Source organism: Lynx canadensis, chromosome C1 (genome assembly GCF_007474595.2).
Source record: "Lynx canadensis isolate LIC74 chromosome C1, mLynCan4.pri.v2, whole genome shotgun sequence".
NCBI classification, from domain to species: domain Eukaryota; kingdom Metazoa; phylum Chordata; class Mammalia; order Carnivora; family Felidae; genus Lynx; species Lynx canadensis.
In genome coordinates, this window is record NC_044310.1 from 105,345,443 (window position 1) to 105,366,930 (window position 21,488).

A 21,488-nucleotide genomic window follows, 5' to 3' on the forward strand; every position below is an offset into this window, starting at 1 on the left:
CTTCAGTGGTCAATACCTTTTTCCTATATAGGTGCTGTGAGGAGCAAAGGCCCTGTGGTCCAGTACACCCAGGATCTGACCAGTACTGGGACCCAGTTCAAGCCAACGGAGCCCCCACAGCCTACAGCCCCTCCTGCTCCCCCTGCCCCCCCTGCTCCCCCTGCCCCCCCTGCTCCCCCTGTGTCCCCGCAGGCAGGTGACAATGAGTGAGTGACATTTTTTCTTATTTGCTAGTTTCTTCCATATTGCATTTCCATATCCTTTACTGTATGATGTCTGATCTCCTAGCAGCTTGGAAAGTCAGCTCGCCCAATCTCGGAAGCAGGTAGCCAAAAAGAGCACATCCTTCCGACCAGGATCTGTGGGCTCTGGTCATTCCTCCCCTACATCTCCTGCACTCAGTGAAAATGTTCCTGCTGGGAAACCTGGGAGCAACCAGACATATAGGTGAGAAACTCCCAGGCTCTCTGTGGGGAGGTGGCAGTGTGGACTAGATGGTCACTGTATGGAGACGTTACTTGGCTCCAAGGTGCTTAGTTAAGGTTATAATGGTGAGGAGTTTGAACTTGAAAGGAAAGCTTTAACCTGGAAAGTTTCCAAGAAACAGAATGTAAAATAATTGAATTAGGAACTAAGTGCCAAGAAATAAGGAATCACTAGAAAGTCATTTGTTAAAACTTGTCACTGAATGTGGCATCATCATTGGTACAATAGAAAGGGATCACTATTGCCTCTTTCTTTGAATCACAGGAATTAGTAAAGATATCTGTAGGACACACAAAAGGGGAAAAAGCATTGGTAGAAGACTAGACTCTACTTCCATAATTCACAGGCCAAAAACGTGTTAGGAAAAAAGGTGCACTGTTGAGGTAGAGATATTCTCAGTCAGTGAGGAGTAACCGGGGCCCTTCATTGTCCAGGTTTGGTGAAGCGACGGGAAACCTGACAGCTTCAAGAGCACAGCTGTTTGGGAGACAAATGGGTTAGCCAGCTTCAGGGGTCCGTACGAAGCAGGGAGGTCCTGTTGCTGTCTTACCTGATCTCTTGCGTGTCATTTGCAGATCACCTTTAGGCCCAACAGCCTCTGCCCCAGCAGCACCCCCAGCACCTCCCGTGCCCCCAGCCTTCCATGGCATGTTAGAACGGGCCCCAGCGGAGCCCTCCTACCGTGCCCCCATGGAGAAGCTCTTCTATTTACCTCATGTGTGCAGCTATACGTGTCTGTCTCGAGTTAGACCTATGAGAAGTGCACAGTACCGGGGCAAGAACCCACTGCTGGTCCCGCTGCTCTATGACTTCCGGCGGATGACAGCCCGTCGCCGAGTTAACCGCAAGATGGGCTTTCACGTGATCTATAAGACACCCTGTGGCCTCTGCCTTCGGACAATGCAGGAGATTGAACGCTATCTTTTTGAGACTGGCTGTGACTTCCTCTTCCTGGAGATGTTCTGTTTGGATCCATATGTTCTTGTGGACCGCAAGTTTCAGCCCTATAAACCTTTTTACTACATTCTGGACATCACCTATGGGAAGGAAGATGTCCCCCTATCCTGTGTCAATGAGATTGACACAACCCCCCCACCCCAGGTGGCCTATAGTAAGGAACGAATCCCTGGCAAGGGTGTTTTCATTAACACAGGCCCAGAATTTCTGGTCGGCTGTGACTGCAAGGATGGGTGCCGTGACAAGTGAGTTGGGAGGGTAATTGCTGACCCTGTCCCCAACTTCATTATCTTTGCCTTTTCTCTCCATCTCTTCCTTTGTCTTATATCTGCATTCCTTCCCCCCCACCCCTTTACTTCCTCCCTTAGCTGGAGCTCCTGCCGGGAAGGCTGGAGTCTAACTTGGCCCCCATTGCATGACCCTGGGTACCTGTGTCCTGTGTTTGTTTCTTTCTCTGATTCTCCTTTTTCCTTTGTGTCCCTCCCATCGTGCTTTCAATTGCCATTGGTTTCATTTTGTCTTATTCTCACTCTGCTGTGTTTTCTTGTCTTTTCCTTATTCATTTATATGTATGACAGAAGAAAAGGAAACTTCACTACCACCTCCCTGCACTTCTGTAGTACTTCCTACCTCTAAAGTACTTCCTACGTCACGGCTGTAGTACTTCCTACCTTCTGTAGTACTTCCTACCTCACGGCTCTAGCCATTGTCCCCTTCTGTCTTACTCAGGTCCAAGTGTGCCTGTCATCAGCTAACTATCCAGGCCACAGCCTGTACCCCGGGCGGCCAGATCAACCCTAATTCTGGTTACCAGTACAAGAGACTAGAAGAGTGTCTGCCCACAGGGTAAGTAGGGGAAAGCAAAACACTTCAGAGACATTTCTAAACATTGGAACCAAAAATAGAGTAACCGAAACCAGGTATTTTATCAGTTAAACCTTATTTACTGAATTTCCAACACGTTTCTTCCTCAGACTTTCCTTGAAATGAAGACATAAGATTGAATAGAATCTAGCAATTGCAGTTAAAGATGATCTTAACTTCATAGTGTGTGTATATCCTAACAGACTACAGTTACTCTGGGAAGTGAGATCTGTTCAGAGAGAAGCAGAGACCTGATTATATAGGACTTTTGTATATCAGAATAAAAATTAGAACTGGGGCGCCTGGGTGGCTCAGTCGGTTAAGCGTCCGACTTCAGCTCAGGTCATGATCTCACAGTTTGTGAGTTCGAGCCCCGTGTCGGGCCCTGTGCTCACAGCCCAGAGCCTGGAGCCGGCTTCAGATTGTGTCTCCCTCTTTCTCTGCCCCTCCCCCGCTCATGGTCTGTCCCTCTCACTCTCAAAAATGAATAAATATTAAAAAAAAAAAAATTAGAACCAAATTCATGGTGCGCTAGGAAGTTGTTTGAGAATTTTAAGCAGGCAAATGATGCCATCTGCCTTTTTTTTTTAATGTTTTGTTTTAAATTTTATTTTGAGAGCGAGAGAACGGGAGGGGCAGAGAGAGAATCCCAAGCAGGCTCCACACCCAGTGCATAGAGCCCAGTGAGGGGCTTGATCTCACAACAGCAAGATCGTCACCCGAGCTGGTATCAGCAGTCGGATGCTTAGCTGACTGAGCCACCAGGGCGCCCTGATTCCATCTGCCTTTTGAAGGTTACTGTGGCTTCTGTATAGAGACTAGGGCTTAGGGCAGCAAAAGTAAAATTAGGAAGTCCACTTAGGAGATAATTATGGGAATACAGGTGAGAAGTAGTGGTTGCTGGGGCTTTACTAGAGTACACGTGGCAGTGGAGACGAAAGAGGGTAGATTTGATGGAGGCCTGTGTGACTCAGTTAAGCATCTGACTCTTGATCTCGGTTTAGGTCATGAGTTCACGGTTTGTGGGTTCGACCCCACGTTGGTCTCTGCTCTGACAGTGCAGAGCCTGCTTGGGATTCTTGCTCTCCCTCTCTCTCTACTCCTCTTTTCCCCCCTCGAAATAAAGAAAGAAACATTTTTTTAAAAAAAGAGGGTAGATTTGGGATGCATTTGGACATAGAGCTCCAGAACTTGATAGATTGACTGGACTGGGAGGGAAGCAGCAGAATCCAGGACAAGTCCTCTAAACTTTATAGTGGGGCAACAAAGTGGGTGTTGGTGCTTTTTATTAAGATAGAAGGCTAGGGGAGTGGTAATCTGGTTGAAACTCATCTTTTGGCCGTGTTGTGTTTGCGGTGCCTCCTAGGCAATCCAAGGAGAAATGTCAGGAAGGCAGTGAGGTTTCTGGAGAGAAGCATAAGGGCTGGACGTGAAGAATTAGGAATCGGGCACCTGGGTGGCTCAGTCTGTTAAGTGTCCAACTTTGGTCAGGTCATGATCTCACCATCTGTGAGTTCGAGCCCTGAGTCGGGCTCTGTGCTGACCGCTCGGAGCCTGGAGCCTGCTTTGGATCTCTCGGATTCTGTGTCTCCCTCTATCACCCTCTGCCCCTCCCCCACTCACACTTTGTGTGTCTCTCTCTCTCAAAAAAAAATAAACATTAAAAAAAAGAATTCGGAATCCTGAACACAGGGGTGGTACATAAATCCTGGATGAGTTCACCCAGAGAGAATATTGATAACAGAAGAGATAAGCCCTGGGCCCTCTAACTAAAGACTGAGCAGAGGAGGTGAAGCCAGCATGTAAGGGAAAGAGGAAGACAATGAAAGAGTGGGGTAAAACTTGGTAAAATGGTTATATGTGAACATGGAAACTAACAAACCTGTGTTCAGGATACATAATTAACAGAACAGGAGAAGAAAAACATCAATGAAGTAATTCAGAAATTTTCACATAGTGGAAAATGGGAAATGTTTCCAAATGGAAAATGCCGGTCACGTCCCAGCATAAAGGATGAAAACAGAGCCCCACTAAAACACAGGATAATAAAATGTAATCATTGTGTCCACAGAACACTGAAGACAAAAAAAGTCCTAAAAGCTTCTAGAGAAGAGAAGTAGACCACAAAAATAAAGACTCAGAATATCTTCAGCCTTCTCAAAATGACATTGGGAGCTAGATGGAAATTAAGGACTCTTTTCAGAATTCTAAGGGGAAATTATTTCTAACCTAGAGTTCTAAACCCCAGGCCAGCAGTTTTAAGTGTGAAAGTAAGCTAAAGGCATTTTTTAGACATGAAATACCTCAAAATTGTCCATTATTCCCTTTCTCAGAAAGTTACTGGAATTGTTTGCCAAAATAAGGGGGAAAGTCAAGAGAGAAGAAAGCATGCTGATCCAGGAAAGAGAGGCTCTACCTCAAAAGAGGATTGAGGGGGAATCCCACAGACGGTGGAGTGAAGGGGGCTTCCAGGCTGACAGCCGTGCCCTGGACACCGCGGCCAGTGTGAGCAGGGCAGCCCCAGCTGGGAGGGAAGCTCTGGGAAGATGGGTTTGGTAGGAAACCTGGTATGTCTGAGCATCTTTGCAGGAGACCGAGGCTACCAGGGAAGTCAGATGAATTCGCGCTGAATGCAAATTGCAAATGAAGCAAAGGAAAAGACAGTTAATTAGCTTTAGCTGCATCACTGTATCATGTATGTTTTAATTATAATCAAAAAATTTGAATCTTCCAGTGATGATTAGATTTGCTAATGCTGGGCAGTAGATGAACGTTCATTGTATCTTTTTTCCTGTTTGAAATGTTTCATAAAAATATTTTCATATAACCACAAATAATACATCACTTCCCTGCCTGAAACTTTAATAGCTTCCCATTGTGCTGTAGATTTCATTCTGTTAATCTTGGGTCACAAGACCCTGTGCTATCTGGCCCCTTCGTATCTCTCTCCCTCCAAAATTGTTCCAGCCACACTGATACTCTTTAGTTCCTGGATCCAGTCTGCCCAGTGTGTGCCAGCCTACCTCAAGGGCCTTTGTACATGCTGTGCCCTCTGCTTGCCATCCGCCCTCTGTTCTTTGCATGGTTATCTTCTTTAACCTTGAGTTCTCGGCTTTAATCGCACCTCCTCAAAAGAGACCTTTCTTGGTCACTCTAAAACTAGGTCGTTTTCACTCCCTTAATTCTCTCGTTGAGCACCCTGTTTGTATTCTTTATACCAGCTGGGCTGCTTTCATTTATGTTTTGATTTGCTTTTCTGTTTTTTCCCTTTAGCACGTAAGCTCCACGAGGATGGGGACCGGTCTTGTTCCCCATGTAGCCAGCTTACCCAGGGCCTGGCACATAGTAATCACTCAAATTTTGTTGAATGATATTCAGTGTAGCTACTCTGAAAGTTTCCTATGGTGGTGATTAGACCTAAGTCCAAATCCTCACTTTTCCATTCTTAGCTGATCTTGTTTTATTAGGTGTAAACAGAGGATAAGACCATGAACACCCCCATCCCCACTGAGGTTTTAAGGGACCTAACAAAGTTGTTTCTTGATAAGTTGCTAGTGACATGGTATGTTCAGTTTGTGAAGATTCATTGAGCTGTAAACATGTACATGAACAGTTGGGTACTTCTGTGTATATTATGCTTTTGTGGGTTTTTTGTTTTTTGTTTTTTGTTTTTTTTAAAGTGGCGTCTATACCCAGTGTGGGCTCAAAATCACAGCCCCGGGATTGAGTTGTGTGCTCTGCCAACTGAGCTGGCCAGGCGCCCCACTTTGTAGTTAATTTTTTAAGTTAAAAATTTAACACTCTTATAGGGCTGCTTTGAGGATAGAGTAGGATAGAGTATGTAAAGCATAATGCCAAACGCAAAGTAAATGTTCAGTGACCAGAAGTTGTTCTTACCATCTTTGTCCAAAGGGATAGGACTAATGTCATCACCTCTGTAATTATACTGGTGTCATCTTGCCAAAAGTAGATGTTTCCCTTAAATCTCCTTATCAAGAAAATAAGTAAAATCCTAACACCGAGCAAAGTAGATGGAGCAGAAAAATTGGTACTAACTTCAGTAGTTTATTTTTTAAATAAACTGTGCACTTCCTTAAACTTGATAGAATATGAGCTCCTTGAGAGGAGAGATTGTGATTTTTTTTTTCCATTGTCAGGTTTGCAGTATGTAGCACAGCTCTTGGTGTTTAGTAAATGTTCATGAAATAAAAGAATGAAAATCAGCTTTACCAGAAGAGCCCCGTGAACGTTTGTTCCAACTCCTTCTCTTTAGTCTCTTTCAGGATCTGTCATGCTGGTTTCCGCTTTCCTCACATATCTTTATTTTATATATCTATTTCTGCACATTGATGTAGCTTATCTACTGATTTTTTTTTAATGTTTATTTTTGAGAGAGAGTGAGCGTGAGCAAGGGAGGGCCAGAGAGAGAGGGAGATACAGAATCTGAAGCAGGCTCTGGGCTCTGAGTTGTCAGCACAGAGCCTGATGCAGGGCTCAAACTCACAAGCTGTGGAGATCATGACCTGAGCCAAAGTCGGGACACTTAACTGACTGAGCCACCCAGGTGCCCCGCCTGTCTACTGATTTTAATGGCTCTTAACCTGTATTCACGTTAGTTTGCTTGGCTTTTCTCCAGGCAGTAGACATTCTGGAATTCACTGTTACTAGTGCCATAAATACCTGTATAAATCACTTTCCCCTGTTCTGAATTACTTCCTTGGGCTATATTCCCAGATGAATCAAAGAGCATAAACAGTTCAGTAAATTCACTCACTTAGATCATTACCTAATAAGTGATGATACCTCAAGAGTCGTAACAGTTCTGTTACAATTAACAGGACTGCGTGGATGTTCTAGTGATCACGTTATGACTGATTTTATTGTAACTTCCTCCCAGAGTTTATGAGTGTAACAAACGTTGTAAATGTGACCCAAACATGTGCACAAACCGGTTGGTGCAGCACGGACTCCAGGTTCGGCTACAGCTATTCAAGACACAGAACAAGGGCTGGGGTATTCGCTGCTTGGATGACATTGCCAAAGGATCCTTCGTCTGTATTTATGCAGGTTGGTGATGAAAGAGTTGCCCCTGGGGTTAGGACACCACGGGGAATTGAATCAGAGAGAGGTGGACCAGGGAGGGACAGAAGGACAAGCAAGAAAAGGGGTGAAAGTGGACAGAGGATTTTTCAGACGAGGGATGTGGGAGCAGAGTCCAGTACGTCATTTTATCCCACATCACCCTCCTCCACCCAGAGGCTTTCAGCATAGCTGCAGACGCCCTTTTGGTAAACCAAGTGAAGAGGCAGAAAGGGATGGTAGAGAGGGCAGGATTTGAAACCAGAGTAAAGCTCCCCAGCCTCTCGTGACAACCCCGAGGAGGAGGGCATCGTCAGAGACAAGGGAGAGCCCATGATGGAGGTGTTTTTGACTGTGTGCTGCTGGGCTAGGTATTGTGGGAAGGACCCCTACACTCTCTAAAAGATCCTCATAACCCTAGAAGGCCTTTAATTCTCTTCATTCCCAGGCAAGATCCTGACAGATGACTTTGCGGACAAGGAGGGCCTGGAGATGGGTGATGAGTACTTTGCCAATCTGGACCATATCGAGAGTGTGGAGAACTTCAAGGAAGGATATGAGAGTGATGCCCCCTGTTCGTCCGACAGCAGCGGGGTGGACTTGAAGGACCAGGAAGATGGCAACAGCGGTACAGAGGATCCCGAAGAGTCCAATGACGACAGTTCCGATGATAACTTCTGTAAAGATGAGGACTTCAGTACCAGCTCTGTGTGGCGCAGCTATGCTACCCGGAGGCAGACCCGGGGCCAAAAGGAGAACGGACTGTCTGAGACGGCTTCCAAGGACTCCCGCCCCCCAGACCTTGGGCCCCCCCATATTCCTGTCCCTCCAGCGATCCCTGGGGGTGGCTGCAATCCGCCTTCCTCTGAAGAGACACCCAAGAATAAGGTGGCCTCATGGTTGAGCTGCAATAGTGTCAGTGAAGGTGGCTTTGCTGACTCTGATAGCCGTTCATCCTTCAAGACTAGCGAAGGTGGGGAAGGCCGGGCTGGGGGAGGCAGAGGGGAGGCTGAGAAGGCCTCCACCTCAGGGCTGGGCTTCAAGGATGAGGGAGATCTCAAGCAGGCCAAGAAAGAGGTAAGTGGTGGCAGAAGACTCTCAGAGCGGGAGCTTTTGTAGAACTTTGGTAATGGAACAACTTGACATGGCACACTGATTCTTCACGTGTAGATCATTTATTGGATGTTTATTTCTGTGGCAAACCTGATTATCTTCCCCCTGCACCCAACACATTCCTGGTGCTTAAAGAACCAAATTATTATTTTTTTATTTTTATTTTTTAATGTTTATTTTTGAGAGAGATCGAGCACGAATGGGGGAGGGACAGAGAGAGAGAGGGAGACAGTTTGAAGCAGGCTCTGAGCTGTCAGCACAGAGCCCGGCAGAGGGCTCGAGCCCATGGACTGGGCTGTGAGATCATGGCCTGAGCTGAAGTCGGACGCCCAACTGACTGAGCCACCCAGGCACCCAAGAACCAAATTATTTTTTAAATCAATCTGCTGGGGGGCGAAAGTATCTGGTTCATTCCGAAGTAAAGGATTTATAAGTAATTTTTTTTTTTAACTTAGTGTTATGTCAAGTTATCTACAACATTGCTGTTTTTTGTTAGAGTTAAAAACCAAGAATTGATTATAGATGTATTTTTAATGATGTTGAAACTTAACATAGCACAGGTGGTGAACTCTTGTCCTTGTAAAATCTGCCCACGGTGTTTGCCTTGAGTGTGTTATGGTCTGTCATTGGGAAGATTTAGAGAACCCTTCTCAGGGGGTGTCCTGATGAGAACACAATTGTTACTGTTGAGCTGCAGAGGAATCTCTTTAGTGTACTTCTCACTGGCCAATGTCTTTGGAGGTCATTTGAGATGAACTCTGATTGTTGGATCTGTCACCCAGCGCCATGAAAACATCTAACCCTTCACTTGCTCTTTTCCAGGACCCCGATGACCGAAACAAGATGTCCTTGTAAGTGCTGCTGTTTCTGACCTGTTTCCAAATCTGTCTTCTCTCAAGCCTGTAAAAGAAGCCTGCCCTCTCCCACTCATGTTCAGTCTCTCTCTCTTAAAAAAAATGGATAAATGTTAAAAAAAAAATTTTTTTTTAAAAGGGGCACCTGGGTGGCTCATTCGGGTAAGCGTCCGACTTCAGCTCAAGTCATGATCTCATGGTTTGTGGGTTTGAGCCCCGCATCAGGCCCTGCACTGACAGCTCAAAGCCTGGAGCCTGCTTCAGATTCTGTGTCTCCCTCTCTCTCTGCCCTCCCCCACTCGTGCTCTTTCTCTTTCTCTTAAAAAAATAAATAAATAAATGTTTAAAAAAAAAAAAAAAAAGCCTAAGAAACAGCCAGTAATCTGATCCCCTCTTATTCCTTCCCCTCCCTTTAGAATCACTGAAAGCTCTCGAAATTATGGTTACAATCCTTCTCCCATGAAACTTGAAGGACTTCGCCGCCCACCTAGTAAGACTAGTATGCATCAGAGCCGACGACTCATGGCCTCTGCTCAGTCTAACGCTGATGTAAGTGACCTTGTTCCTCAAGCTGTACCTCCCCCAGCCTTGTGTTTGGCGCTGAGTCAGGAATATTCCCCTCACCTCCTCAGGTCCTTGATGATAATTCCCAGTATATCCCTTCTTATTTCTTTGGCTGTGACTTCCTGCCTTGTCTTTCTTTGCCCAGCGTCTAGTCTCTCTCTTGCTGTAGTCTTAGCCTCTTCCTGCCTGACCATAGGAAGAGCGAGAACTTGAGTGGGTCTTCACCATTTACTCTTCTTTCTTCTCACTCTTCTGTTTTCCAGGATGTCTTAACACTGTCCAGCAGCACAGAAAGCGAGGGGGAAAGTGGGACCAGCCGGAAGCCTACCGCCGGCCAGACTTCAGCCACAGCAGTGGACAGCGATGATATCCAGACCATCTCCTCTGGCTCTGAAGCAGATGACTTTGAGGACAAGAAGAACATGTCTGGTAGTCTAGAATGTTGGGGGTGGTAGGAAGGAACGATCGGAAAGTTGGGATAGAGGCTTTTTTAAGGAAGCTAAGGAAGTAGGAGGAAAAAATTCAGATCTTAAGAGTTGACACATGTCTGGGAGGGTTTTCTGACTCCCAGCTCAACTGTTCGACGCATCTCCTTCCTCTCTCCTTTCCACTTCCCTACTCTTTTCTCTCAGCTTTACCCAACAGATGTAATCCTGCTTGAAAAAACTGCCAGTTAGGATCTTTGCCCCAAGGGCCCAGCTAACCAGTATTCCTGCAGTGCAGTGGGTGGGATGGAAACGGGGGCGGGGGGGGGGGGGCGGGTAGAATGTCGTGAAATGGGATAGGGCCTAAGCCCGTTCTCCTTCCTGTCCAGGTCCAACAAAGCGCCAGGTGGCAGTAAAATCAACCCGGGGCTTTGCTCTTAAGTCAACCCATGGGATTGCCATTAAATCAACCAACATGGCATCCGTGGAAAAGGGGGAGAGCGCACCTGTCCGTAAGAACACACGCCAGTTCTACGATGGGGAGGAGTCTTGCTACATCATTGACGCCAAGCTCGAAGGCAACCTGGGCCGCTACCTCAATGTGAGACCCCCCCTCCCCCTCACCTCTAGATGCTGGATTATCGTACCATCGTCAAATTTTTTGTTCTTTTAACAAAAGAACAGTTCTTTTAACTGTATAAACCCACCTTTTCTTGTCAGCAATTCTTGATCTCGAGCATCTTAAAGAGGTAGCTTTCTTTCAAAACTCTACTGTGATGGGGAGGAGCACATGGCATATTTTATCCAACTCCTGCTTACCCCACAAAGCCAGGTTCTGTTTCCTCGTTTCTTATGCATCCTGTTCTTAAACCCACAGCACAGCTGCAGCCCCAACCTGTTTGTCCAGAATGTCTTTGTGGACACTCACGATCTTCGCTTCCCCTGGGTGGCCTTCTTTGCCAGCAAGTAAGAGGGGATCGGGGAGGGGGTGGGAGGGAAGAGCAGCATTCTGTCTGTGCTCCAACGCCGCGTGCACCTGGTGATGGGCTGCCTTCACCGAACCTGTCCTTTCCTTCCTGTCCAGGAGGATCCGGGCCGGGACCGAGCTGACTTGGGACTACAACTATGAGGTGGGCAGTGTGGAAGGCAAGGAGCTGCTGTGCTGCTGCGGGGCCATTGAATGCAGGGGGCGGCTTCTTTAGAGGACAGCCTTCTTCTCAACGTCCCGAACCCTTCCCAAAGCATCCTTTCCTCAGGAACTGGGTCTTCCTGACTCTCCGACTCTGACCCTGCCTCCAGTCGCGCCCCTCCCCCGGCTCCTAGTAGGTAGAAATGGGGGCTCTGGATCAGGAGGTCCCTTCCAATGTGGTGCTAGCAGGCAAGGTCCCTCCTCCACCTCCTGAAGCGCCAGGGGTGGGGAGAGGTCACCACACCAACCTGGGCCTGACATCTGTCGGTCCTCCTGTTACTCCTCCCTCCCAGCCTGTGTGTGTTCAAGTGTCCATGCTTCTGACAGACTTTATTCCTGGAATGAGGGCTGTGCGTTTACTATCCTTCATTTGTATGGTTTCTTGAACGTCTTTTAACAAGATGTTAAAACTAAGATTGTGATTTGATTTCTCTTTCTTGGTCCCCACACTTCCAGCTCTGGGTCTGTCTAGAACAGCACTGTTTCCCCCCCCCTACCCTTCCCAAGGTGCAGCTGTCATTAATCTCTCACCCTCCCTACCTTGGCTTTTTCTTATTTGCCATATGAAATTTAAAAATGAAAACATCACATAACCATGAGGAAGACTACCTTAGTTTATTTAGTTGATCCCCCTTCGCAGTTCCTGCTAGTCTCAGACACTTGTTGCCATGTTTTCATCTTTAATATATTTTAATTAAAAAAAAAAAACAAAACACCATTAACAGTACATTTTGGTCTGAAGTGGTCCCTCTGCTCAAATGCCAGGTGCTAGCTGTAATTCTGGCTTGAAAACCAAAACACCGAATGTTTAATAAATAAAAATTAGAACTAGTTGCCATTCTATTCCAAACCAGCTAGCCTAGGGAAAGAGGCCAGAGAAAGGAGGCAGTAAGATCTTGGACCTGTGACTAGAGAGAGCTGGCAGAGAAGTGACATGTAGACCGGCTGAACAGTCCCAGTGTGGCTCCTCCTTTTTGGCAGAGGTAGGGCAGGGGTCATATGTACCCTCTTACACTCAATTCATTTGTGTCTTTGGAGGGAAAAAAGTAAAAGCTCAGCTTTGGTTTCTGGCCCAAGTTAGGGAGCCTAGAAAGGTGAGCCTTGGTCCATCTTTGGCAGAATGAGGCCCACAGGTGGCACAGTAAAGGCACGACCCTGGCTCTGGAGGTCAGGGGGTCAGAGGCAAACAGCTGGGGCCAAATTCTGAAGAATAAGGAATGTGAGTTGTAACCCCCACCCCCAGAGCTGAGGAAGGGCCTCAAAAACAACAGTACACCTTGAAAAAAAGAGAGGAAAAGAAGTCCGTCCCCCTCTAACAAAGGATGTACCAGCCTCCCCTCTACCTGGGGATTGGCTGGTTCGAATTTGGTTTAAAGGCAACTGGGTGACAAAGGAGCAGGGGGCTGGGACACAGAAGAACTTTCTCCTTGCTTTCTGCTTCCCAGCCCCCCTCCCCAGCCCCCAGGGCTCAAAGTGGCCCTGTGGGGAGGAGGGACTAGTTCCTTGGCTTTACGCATTAATCTGAGGGGCAGCAGGGACAATGGTTCAGTCGTTCTTACGATGGTTGTTACTGACGACAGGGTGGCCGTTGGCTAGTGGCCGGCTCTTTGCTCCTCCCCCTGCTATAGCCTCCTCCCCCTCTGAGCTCTCGGTTTCTTCCGGGTCACTGCGTTCATCTTCTACCAGCTGTGGAAGGGATAAGAAGGGTTACGCTCTGTCCTCAAACCCCCAAGAAATGCCTCTCTCAGCAGGCTTGTCCTGCTTTACCCAGGGCTCCACAGTAGTCTCTTAGCAGGTTGCTGGTACGGGAGGGAGTTTGGGCGGTTTCTAGAGTTGAAGGTAGTGGGGCCTACAGAGCATTCACCTTTCCAGTTATGAACTTGTGGGCCATGCGCAGAATGAAGTAAGCCCAGAAGACATGTAGCAGCTGTAGCACTCCCATCATGGAATTAAAGAAGTAGTAGCCAAAGAAGGCGGGGTAGAGCTCCAGTGGGTACACCACGGTGCAGTGCAAGATCCTGCAGTGGGAAAGTAGAGGGAATTGTAAACACACAGAGGAGGGGGCAGGGAGAGGCAAGACTCCTGATTCCTCGAGGACAGGAGTGTCCTCTGGCCTCCTACTCACCAGAAGGGCAGGATGACCAGTCTGGTGATGATGAAGACAATGGCGAAGACGATGAAGATGTTGTTGCAGGTGTTTTTCCATCCCGCATAGTTAAACATCTTGGCCGACTGCATAGATAGCCCCATCCATCATCACAGGCTCCTGACTCTCCCATATATGTTCATACACATGCTGGCTCTGTGCCCCCCGCTTCCTTGGTCCCAGGAACGTCAACAGCACCAGCACCACCACCACCACCACCACCACCACTACCACCACCACCCCCTGCAAAAAAGGGAGAGGGATGGGAGAACCTGCACCAGAGTCTCTAGGTTTGAAGAAATGGCCCAGGAAGCCTGACCTCTAGCAGGTAGTCAGAAGAGTCATGAAGAGCCATGATCAGAGTCCCTGCTCGGATGTAATTGGCAAACCAGGAGAAGCTGATAAGGATGATGGTAGCCACGTGGTGGATGATCTGTTCCTTGAAATCCTGAAGGAAAGATGCAGGCTTCAGGGCACTATTAACTGTTCCCCAGCCCCCACTATTCCTACCTCCCCTTCCCCTTTGTGCCCCTCAACCCACAGCTCCATCCAAATACCCAGAAATCAAAGCGGGGGCTCTTCCTCCCAGGGTTTTATCTTGGTTCTTTAGGCTTAATGGCACAGCTCCCTGACCCACCTTACGCTTGACATCAGAGGCAATGCTGAAGAGCAGGGACCAGTAGAAAGAAAGTTCAATCATGTAGTACCAATACTGGGAAGGGATGGTGCTCTGGAAGAGCGGAGAGAAAGAAAGGTAAGGGGCCCTGGAGCAGCAGATCCCAAGAGTCTCACCTGTCCAAACCCAGCCCTTCTAGCCCAAAGTGCTTTAGCACCACAACTCCAGTGCCTTCTGCCATGTGTTCCAGAGATCCTCTCTTCACGAGGGTGTGTGTGTCCTAGTCCTGTCCTACCTTGATGCTATACAATGAGTCAGGACCCCATTTCATACCTGTATGGGATATCCCTCCCAAACCTTCTTCATGTCATAGAACCAGGGTTTCTGCAGAGAGACAGTGAGAGGTTAAAAGAGGAGGGACCCAAGTTCTGTGGCCTCATCCCACCTTGCTAGAGAGCCTACTCCCACCTCCCATTAATCCCCACTCACATCCACAATGACGGCCATGCCAGCAATGAAAGCGATCAGATAAAAGGTGAATCTCCAGCTGCAAGAGGAAGCAGAAAGGACTGGAAGAGTGGCATAGCCCTCCAGCCACCCCCAAGTGCCCCCAGATATCCTCTCAATATCATTAATAACCAAATTCACCTGCTCACCTAGGTACAGCCTCTCCCCGCACAGGGCCATGGCCCACCCCTCCCAGCAAGATACATCAGAGCTTCCTCTGCCGCCCAGCTTCTCCTGCCCCAGCCTCCCCTACCTGGCTTCTCGGAACTTCTTGAGGAGACTGGGCCGGTCCTGGTTGCGGCGGCGCCGGAACCAGCGCTCTACCTGGCGGCCAGAGAGCCCGCTCTGCCGTGACAGGAGCTCTACCTCTGCCTGGGTGTCGTGAGGAAGCCCCATTACCATTCGGCTTCGGCTCCCCCACCCTCCCGCCCTCTCCCAGTGAGAAGCTAGGTCGGCACCCCTGCCCTCTCCTCTCTTCACCCACCAGGGTTGGCCCTGCAGCCTGCCCCCTCCCCCTGCTCTTCCCCCCCCTTAGCACCCAGTGACTGCCAGGCTGGGGTCTGCAGCTCAAACCTGTTTGGGCTGCTTGCCACTGGTCAGGTAGAAATGCTCCAAGGTGGGGTTGGGAGGTGCCCGCAGCCGAGTTTTCTCCTTTATGTTCAGGAGGGCAGCCAATGGGGTGGCCACGTAACTGAGGAAGGGATAGGAGTGAGAAGTGTCTGGCTCTCTGGAAGCACCTCAGTGTCTCAGTAGCCCCTACACTGGGAGGGGAAAGGACTGCAAGCTCAGGCAACTTTATCCTGGGCCTCAGTTTCCCAGCAACCCTCTCTCTGGCCTCCATGGGCTGCCCAGAGCTGACAAAGCTGCCTGTGTTCACAAGTGACCGGGCGGGAGCGGGGAGGGGGAGAACAAACGACCATTGAAGGAGAGGGCCTGGGGGTGCTGAACCCTCAGGAAGACAATGCTGCCTTTAGTGGGGGGCACACAGTAGGCAGGGATCAGTGGGGGGGTGCACAGTAGGCAGGGATCAGTGGGGGGGGGCGCACAGTAGGCAGGGATTGGGGTGGCCAGAAGAGCGGGACCCAGCACCAATTAAACAGCAAGAGATGGACTTGAAGTGCGAGAAATTTCACTGTGTCTGGCAGCCAAGGAAGGCATGGGGGTAGGGGCAGTATGCTCACAGCTCAAAGAAGTATCGAACGATGAGGAAGAGCAAGGCCAGGGGTAGTGTGATGTAGAGGTCTGAGGCTTTGGCATAGACACGTCCATCCCGGTCTTCTAGATCAGCCCAGGTTAAGTTCACAGGCAGCCACAGCCGTTCCCACCAGAAGTAGTCATACAGGGTCTGGAGCATCCTGAGTGAGGAGGGGGGAAGGGAGAGGGCATCACAGGGGGCAGCTATAGGGGAAAAGAGAGATGAAAGTTTCCATGGTGTAACAAAGGAGAAGGGGACAGAGATTCAAGCCTTGGATTCCGGTCCTGGCCAATGGCCTCGGACAAATCAGCTTCTTCATCTGCAACATGGTGCCTTTCCAGTTCTAACATTTACTGTTTTTAGCAACTGAAGGGTGATGCTGACAACCCCCAGGAGTCCCAATTCTCTAGAACTAAGAACCTTGGGGTCTTCCGGTCATGTTGCTACCCCAGCACGGAGGACAGGCAGGATCTGGCCCTAGAGGCTGTAACCAACAATCTGAGTAAAGGAGGCACCCTCCCCCATCCCACTCTTCAGCTACCCCCTCCATCCCTCAAGCCAACTCACAGCTGGAAGCTTCCCTGTCAGGGAAGCCGCGAAAACAGATTGCAGGGCTGAGGCGAACCCTACCTCCTCCTTCCCTACAACCCATCCAGGTAACAGGTCCCTAGGGAAAATTAAGAGGCCGAAGTAAAGCAAAATCATGTCCCTAAAGGATGCTGAGCCCCAGGACAATCAGTGGACCTCAAACTATCACACACAAGATTAACACCCCATGCTGAGACATCCAATCCCAGCAAATAAGGCTGAAGAACTCTTAACTGAAGCCTCTTTTCAGAAATAAAGTGAAAGCAAGGCTGCAAAGGATCAGGGATTGGGGGACAGACCATGGTGACAGCAGACCAAGACATCTGGTGGGACTAGGAACTATTTCTTCCTAAGGCTCATCTAGAAAATAAAACCCTAACTAGTCTGCAGGGGAACAGCCATCACAAATACTCTCAGATAATAAAAGCTGTTGCTTCCTCCGCCGCCCCACCTTTTCCTCCACTGTTAGAGAAAGGATCATCAGGGTGGTAGTGACCAACCACTTGGATACCAGAATGAGGGAGGATACAGACCTCCTTTGACGTATCCTACACAGCCACTGTCTGTGGCTCCGAGGGGGACAGCAGCTGCTTGGAGCTAAGAGCAAGATGGTCCTGAAGCGTCAGTGATGCCGGTACCAACACAATACCTGGCAGTCCTGGGACTCAGCAATGAACGCCAGCAGGATGACAAGGGCAGAAGTTTCCAGGCTCCCAGCCCTCATCCTCCCAGGAGGGAAGAGAGGTGGTGGTATTCAGGCTGGCCTTGGAATGAAGCGCTGACACAGAAGGAAGGTGGTCTCCTCCCACCCAGGGAGGGAAGAGAGTGGGGAGATTGTTCTCCACTGTGAATTGGACACCAGTTGGTGCCACTGGCTGAAGGCTGATCAGATCTCAGCTGAGCTGGGCTGGTCCTCCGGCTGCTCTTCCAACAGCTCCGCCCACACCCACCACAGAAGCACTTGCGAAATCCCTCTCAGCCTGTCACAGGTCATTATTCCAGCTCAAGGACTTTACCCTCTTGTCCCCACTCCTGGTCACTGCTCTCAGATGAAATCAGAGGTCAGCACTGACAATAAAGGAGCTTCAGCTTCACCTTCCCCCAATCTCTCTCTCTCTCTCTCTCTCTCTCTCACACACACACACACACACACACATTCTCTCTCTCTCTCTCTCTCTCTCTCTCTCCCTCCCTCTCTCTCTCTCTCTCTCTCTCTCTCTCCAGGCCTCAGCTCCTGAGGGCATTCATTGCCCCTTCCCCCTCCACCTTAGCCAGAATAAATATTTAATCAGTTAAAGAGATGGAACCTTTTTGAACTGAACAAAATTAAACATAATTATCCACAGTGGAACTTTACCCACACGACCATGTGTACGACACACTTTTATCCCGGAGAAAAGATAGAGAAAATTTAATGGAGAGGGGGCAAGGTAAAAGGCCTAGATGTGCTAGCACATCTCTGGATCCTCCTTTCCACATTCTTAGCTTAGCTAGATTGGAGGTAGGGAAGTACACCTGACATGTCCCCTGACTGCTGTCTCTTAGAGCCCAACTTGTCATTCACTGAGATCTAAAGCCAAAGGTACAGACAGGCCTGGAGATTGGGCCCCATCCCTACACTGGTCAGTGAAAACTGGCAGGAAGTTTCTCTTGTCAGGGACATTTTGAGGATTAAAGATTCAGAAGGCCGGCTGGGGTCCCAGAGGGTAGGAGTGGGGCCCCTCTCCCTGACTCCTGGGGTCCAGGAATGTCTTCTGCCAGTCTATCTCTCCAAAGAAAGTGAGAAGCTGGGGAAGCTGGCAGAAAAAGTGTCAGAGAGTGGTCAAGGGCAATCACCAGGATAGTGCAACTATCTCAACCCCAGGACAAGATAGCACTCATCCCCTTCCCATCCCAAACAGGGAAAGCCAAAGAATATGGTGTGTCAGGAGCTCAGAGATGCAGATTCATGGGGGCTCTCTCACACTTGGCTTTCAGTCTTTCTGTGACCACAGCCCTCCCTTGCGGCCCAGCCTAGGACTTCCATTAGCAGAGGAATGCTACCCCCTCCCTGCCCACCCTTCCCCACCCTGGGCCTAGCCCAGCAGGGAGAAGCACCAGATTCAGCAGGGTCAGGACTTCTGACTCAACACGGGGGTGGGGGGGGGGGGGGGCGGTGAACAACAGGGGCTCCCAGCGCCCTGCTTGCTTACACACCCCCACAGAAGCAACAAGTCTGCTCCCAGAGGGAGCCCTGGTGGCTTCTTGGCACCAGCGCATCAAGCCAAGAAGGCAGGATATCTACTTGGCCTAGGGAGACAACCCTGCTTTTCCAGCAAGTTGGCCCTCAGGGTAGATACTTGATTTTCTGCTGGAGAAATCACACCTACAGATGTTTTTCCACTCACAGAATTTACTCCTGACACACACATGAAGAGATGATAGTGTGTGTATGCATCTGTGTGTGTCTCTCACATACATACACACATATACACACGCACACACACATACACACCTGCCTCAGAGACACAGATGCCACTTTCTGAGACACAGGCTGGAAAGGGGCCAGCAGAGCAGGGATTTCATGGGCATTGGATTACCAGGAACTTGAACAGGGCTCTGCCCCACCCCCACCCTTTACCCCAACTCTGACTGACCCCTCCCACACACTCAGAGATGGATGAAAGGGGCAGAGGGTACCCATGGGGGCTTGTAAACCCAGAACGCTTAGAGGGCAGAAGTTGGAGTTGGTGGGGAAGGGATGTCCGACTCAATGTGAAAAGTCTCTCTGGCTCTTAGAGTTTGGAGATATGATTGAGGAAAACAGGATCAGCAAAGGAGAGAGTGACAAACACAGGGTCCCACAGGCTTGAGGGACTACAAAAAAGCAGGAGGACCCAAATGGTCTTCCAGTTGAAAAGTCTCTTTTCAGGCAGCAACAGCACCTCAGGAACTAGATGAAGCCAACAGGAGGTGTGTCATTGTTCCAGGCCGCAGTGTAGGTCCCCAAATTTAGCTTGTCTAAGCTGCCCCGCTAGAGGCCCCAACACACCCAAATACTGCATGTGACTACAGCCTCCAGGGGCAGGCAGGTTGAAGAGGCTGAGCCGGGCAGTGCTGTAAAGAATCAGTGGCCTGTGGCCAGTGACAGGGGAGAGAGGAGGCCGGCCCTCCCAGGGGGAAAGCCGTGCAAAGGCCCCAGTGAAGGGAGTGGACTGTAGGGTGCCAAGGGAGACAAGGAACTCTGTTTAGAACAGAGAGTGTGTGCAGGTCACTTTATGATTAAGGCCAGGCCCAGAGACACAAAGCTGCAGACAAGTCCTTATCCCTAGAGCCCCACCACAAGTGCAGCTGGCCACCCACATTTAGATTAGGTGATCTGGACTTTGGTACGGGGGCAGCGACCCTTCCAGCACCGATGCGGGGTGACTGCCTGCTGGAGGCCTTCCCAGACTCAGCTCCCTCCTCCATTTCTCAGGGTCCCCAGAGTCCCCCTGACTACTGAGTCTAGCAACTCAAGTGACTTAAGCCCAGATTTTGATGCCAGGGGCCTGGCTTGGGGAGAGAGAGAAACCCCCCAAGCTCAGGCCAAAGATTAGCGCCACACACCTGCCATTAACCTACTTGCCAGAGAGCCTCCAGGCCGGTAATTAACAAGCTGTGGCCCAGAAAACCAGTTTCACCGGCAGCTTCCCCCCCCCCCCCCCCCGCCACACACACCCCATAACGGTATAGGAGCCTTAGCCTTGGGGGGCCGGGGCAGACGCAAGAGCCACTCCTTCCTGTTTCCCGTTAAGCACATGGACGCTCTGACCTCCCTCCCGGAGCGGGCACTGAGGACCAGCCCGAGAAAAAGTCGGCACGACCCCCCGTCTCCCTCCTACCCTGGCCGCGGGCCCGCCGCCAGGCCGGGGCGGCGGGGGGGGGGGGGGGCTGGGGGGGAGACTCTCCTCCCCAACAAAGGGGCGCCGGCGGCTCGGGCCCTCCACGAGCGGCTCCGGGTGCCTCACTCCAGCCTCTACCTGTTGCCAGGAGGGCTGGCTTCTCCAGGCCCGGGGCACCCGGCCAGCCTGCCCTCCGGCGGCGCTGGGGGCCCGGCCGCTCCCGCGAGGCGCTCCGGCCCGCCCTGCCCCCGGCCCGCCGCCATGAGCACCCCGCGCACGCGCCCCCGCGCCCCGGGGCCGCCGTCCCCCGCCCCCAGCCCCGCTGCCCAGAGCTCGCGCCCCGGTGCCCCTGCCCCGGCCGCCCCCCGCCCCCTCCGCGGCCAGGGCCCTCTCCGCGGAGCCGCGTCGGAGCGGCCCCCACTTCTCCCAACTTTTCGGCGGCCGCTCCCCGCCCCTGCGCGCAGTGCCTGCGGTTCCCGGGCCGGGGTCCCCCACTCACTCGGCGGCGGCAGCGGCGTCGCGGGGCTGGCCGGGCCGGGAGCCGCTGCTCCGTGTCTCCGGGCGTCCGAGCTCCGCACCCCCCCCCCCTCCGGACTGGCTCGGCTCGCTCCTCTCCTCCCCCTTCCGCCTGCCCGCCCGCCCGCTCCCTCCCTCCTTCCTCCTCCTCCCGCCGAGCCCTGCACGGCTGCGTCCGAGCCCAGCGCCGGAGAGCAAGGCCGCGGGCGGCCCAGGAACCGGGAGACTGGGCGTGGGCCTGCGGCCCGGCGACGGCAGAGGCAGGGGCGGGGAGGGAGAGCGGGCGGCGGGGCCCGGGCCTCTGCGCCCAGCCCCGCTCCCGCCGCCTCTTCCTCGGCCCTCGGACCCGTGCCCGCTGCGGTCGCCGCACCCCGGAGCAGCCCCCGAGCAGGGGAGGCAGGTGCGGGCCCGGCGGCCGCGCTGGGCTCTCCCCTCGGGGGGCAGACCCGCGAGATGCCCGCGAACCCGCACCTGCCGGCTCCCGACTGCGGTCGGCGACCTCAGCCCAGGTGCCCCCGACCAGTTG

General features: G+C 51.1%; 2 protein-coding genes across 7 annotated transcripts in view; one reads left to right on the forward strand and one right to left on the reverse strand.

Moving 5' to 3' along the window:
- SETDB1 (SET domain bifurcated histone lysine methyltransferase 1) overlaps window positions 1–12,239 on the forward strand; it is a 34,895-nt gene extending 22,656 nt beyond the window's left edge. For 3 of the 6 annotated variants that reach the window (XM_032594377.1, XM_030327839.1, XM_030327841.1), the window contains 12 exons: window positions 32–206; window positions 292–447; window positions 1,062–1,688; window positions 2,173–2,289; window positions 7,205–7,374; window positions 7,835–8,463; window positions 9,322–9,350; window positions 9,770–9,902; window positions 10,181–10,346; window positions 10,732–10,943; window positions 11,220–11,308; window positions 11,427–12,239. In XM_032594377.1, the coding sequence (XP_032450268.1) occupies window positions 32–206; window positions 292–447; window positions 1,062–1,688; window positions 2,173–2,289; window positions 7,205–7,374; window positions 7,835–8,463; window positions 9,322–9,350; window positions 9,770–9,902; window positions 10,181–10,346; window positions 10,732–10,943; window positions 11,220–11,308; window positions 11,427–11,544 (2,621 nt within the window). In that variant the 3' untranslated portion in view covers window positions 11,545–12,239. Of the gene's footprint in view, window positions 1–31; window positions 207–288; window positions 448–1,061; window positions 1,689–2,172; window positions 2,290–7,204; window positions 7,375–7,834; window positions 8,464–9,321; window positions 9,351–9,769; window positions 9,903–10,180; window positions 10,347–10,731; window positions 10,944–11,219; window positions 11,309–11,426 lie in introns of all 6 variants that reach the window. The other 3 variants (XM_030327838.1, XM_030327837.1, XM_030327840.1) reach the window with 1 other exon arrangement.
- On the reverse strand, window positions 12,128–21,042 carry CERS2 (ceramide synthase 2). The gene is made up of 11 exons (XM_030327844.1): window positions 20,946–21,042; window positions 15,982–16,155; window positions 15,374–15,491; window positions 15,054–15,172; window positions 14,783–14,840; window positions 14,627–14,677; window positions 14,315–14,407; window positions 13,997–14,125; window positions 13,657–13,763; window positions 13,396–13,549; window positions 12,128–13,217 (listed from the first exon to the last, which is right to left on the reverse strand). The coding sequence occupies exons 2-11, from the start codon at window positions 16,152–16,154 to the stop codon at window positions 13,077–13,079; spliced, it is 1,143 nt and encodes a 380-aa protein (XP_030183704.1). The 5' UTR covers window position 16,155; window positions 20,946–21,042; the 3' UTR covers window positions 12,128–13,076.
- Window positions 21,043–21,488: the final 446 nt, after the last annotated feature.

What these genes read in the sequence shown, in the direction of transcription:
- CERS2 (XM_030327844.1), bottom strand. Translation starts at nt 16,154, where the DNA reads ATGCTCCAGACCCTGTATGACTACTTCTGGTGGGAACGGCTGTGGCTG. An exon ending in GCATGGCCGTCATTGTGGAT is followed by an intron (nt 14,678 to 14,782) that starts GTGAGTGGGGAT and finishes GTCTCTCTGCAG; the next exon opens with AAACCCTGGTTCTATGACAT. An exon ending in CTTCTGACTACCTGCTAGAG is followed by an intron (nt 13,764 to 13,996) that starts GTCAGGCTTCCT and finishes CTATCTATGCAG; the next exon opens with TCGGCCAAGATGTTTAACTA.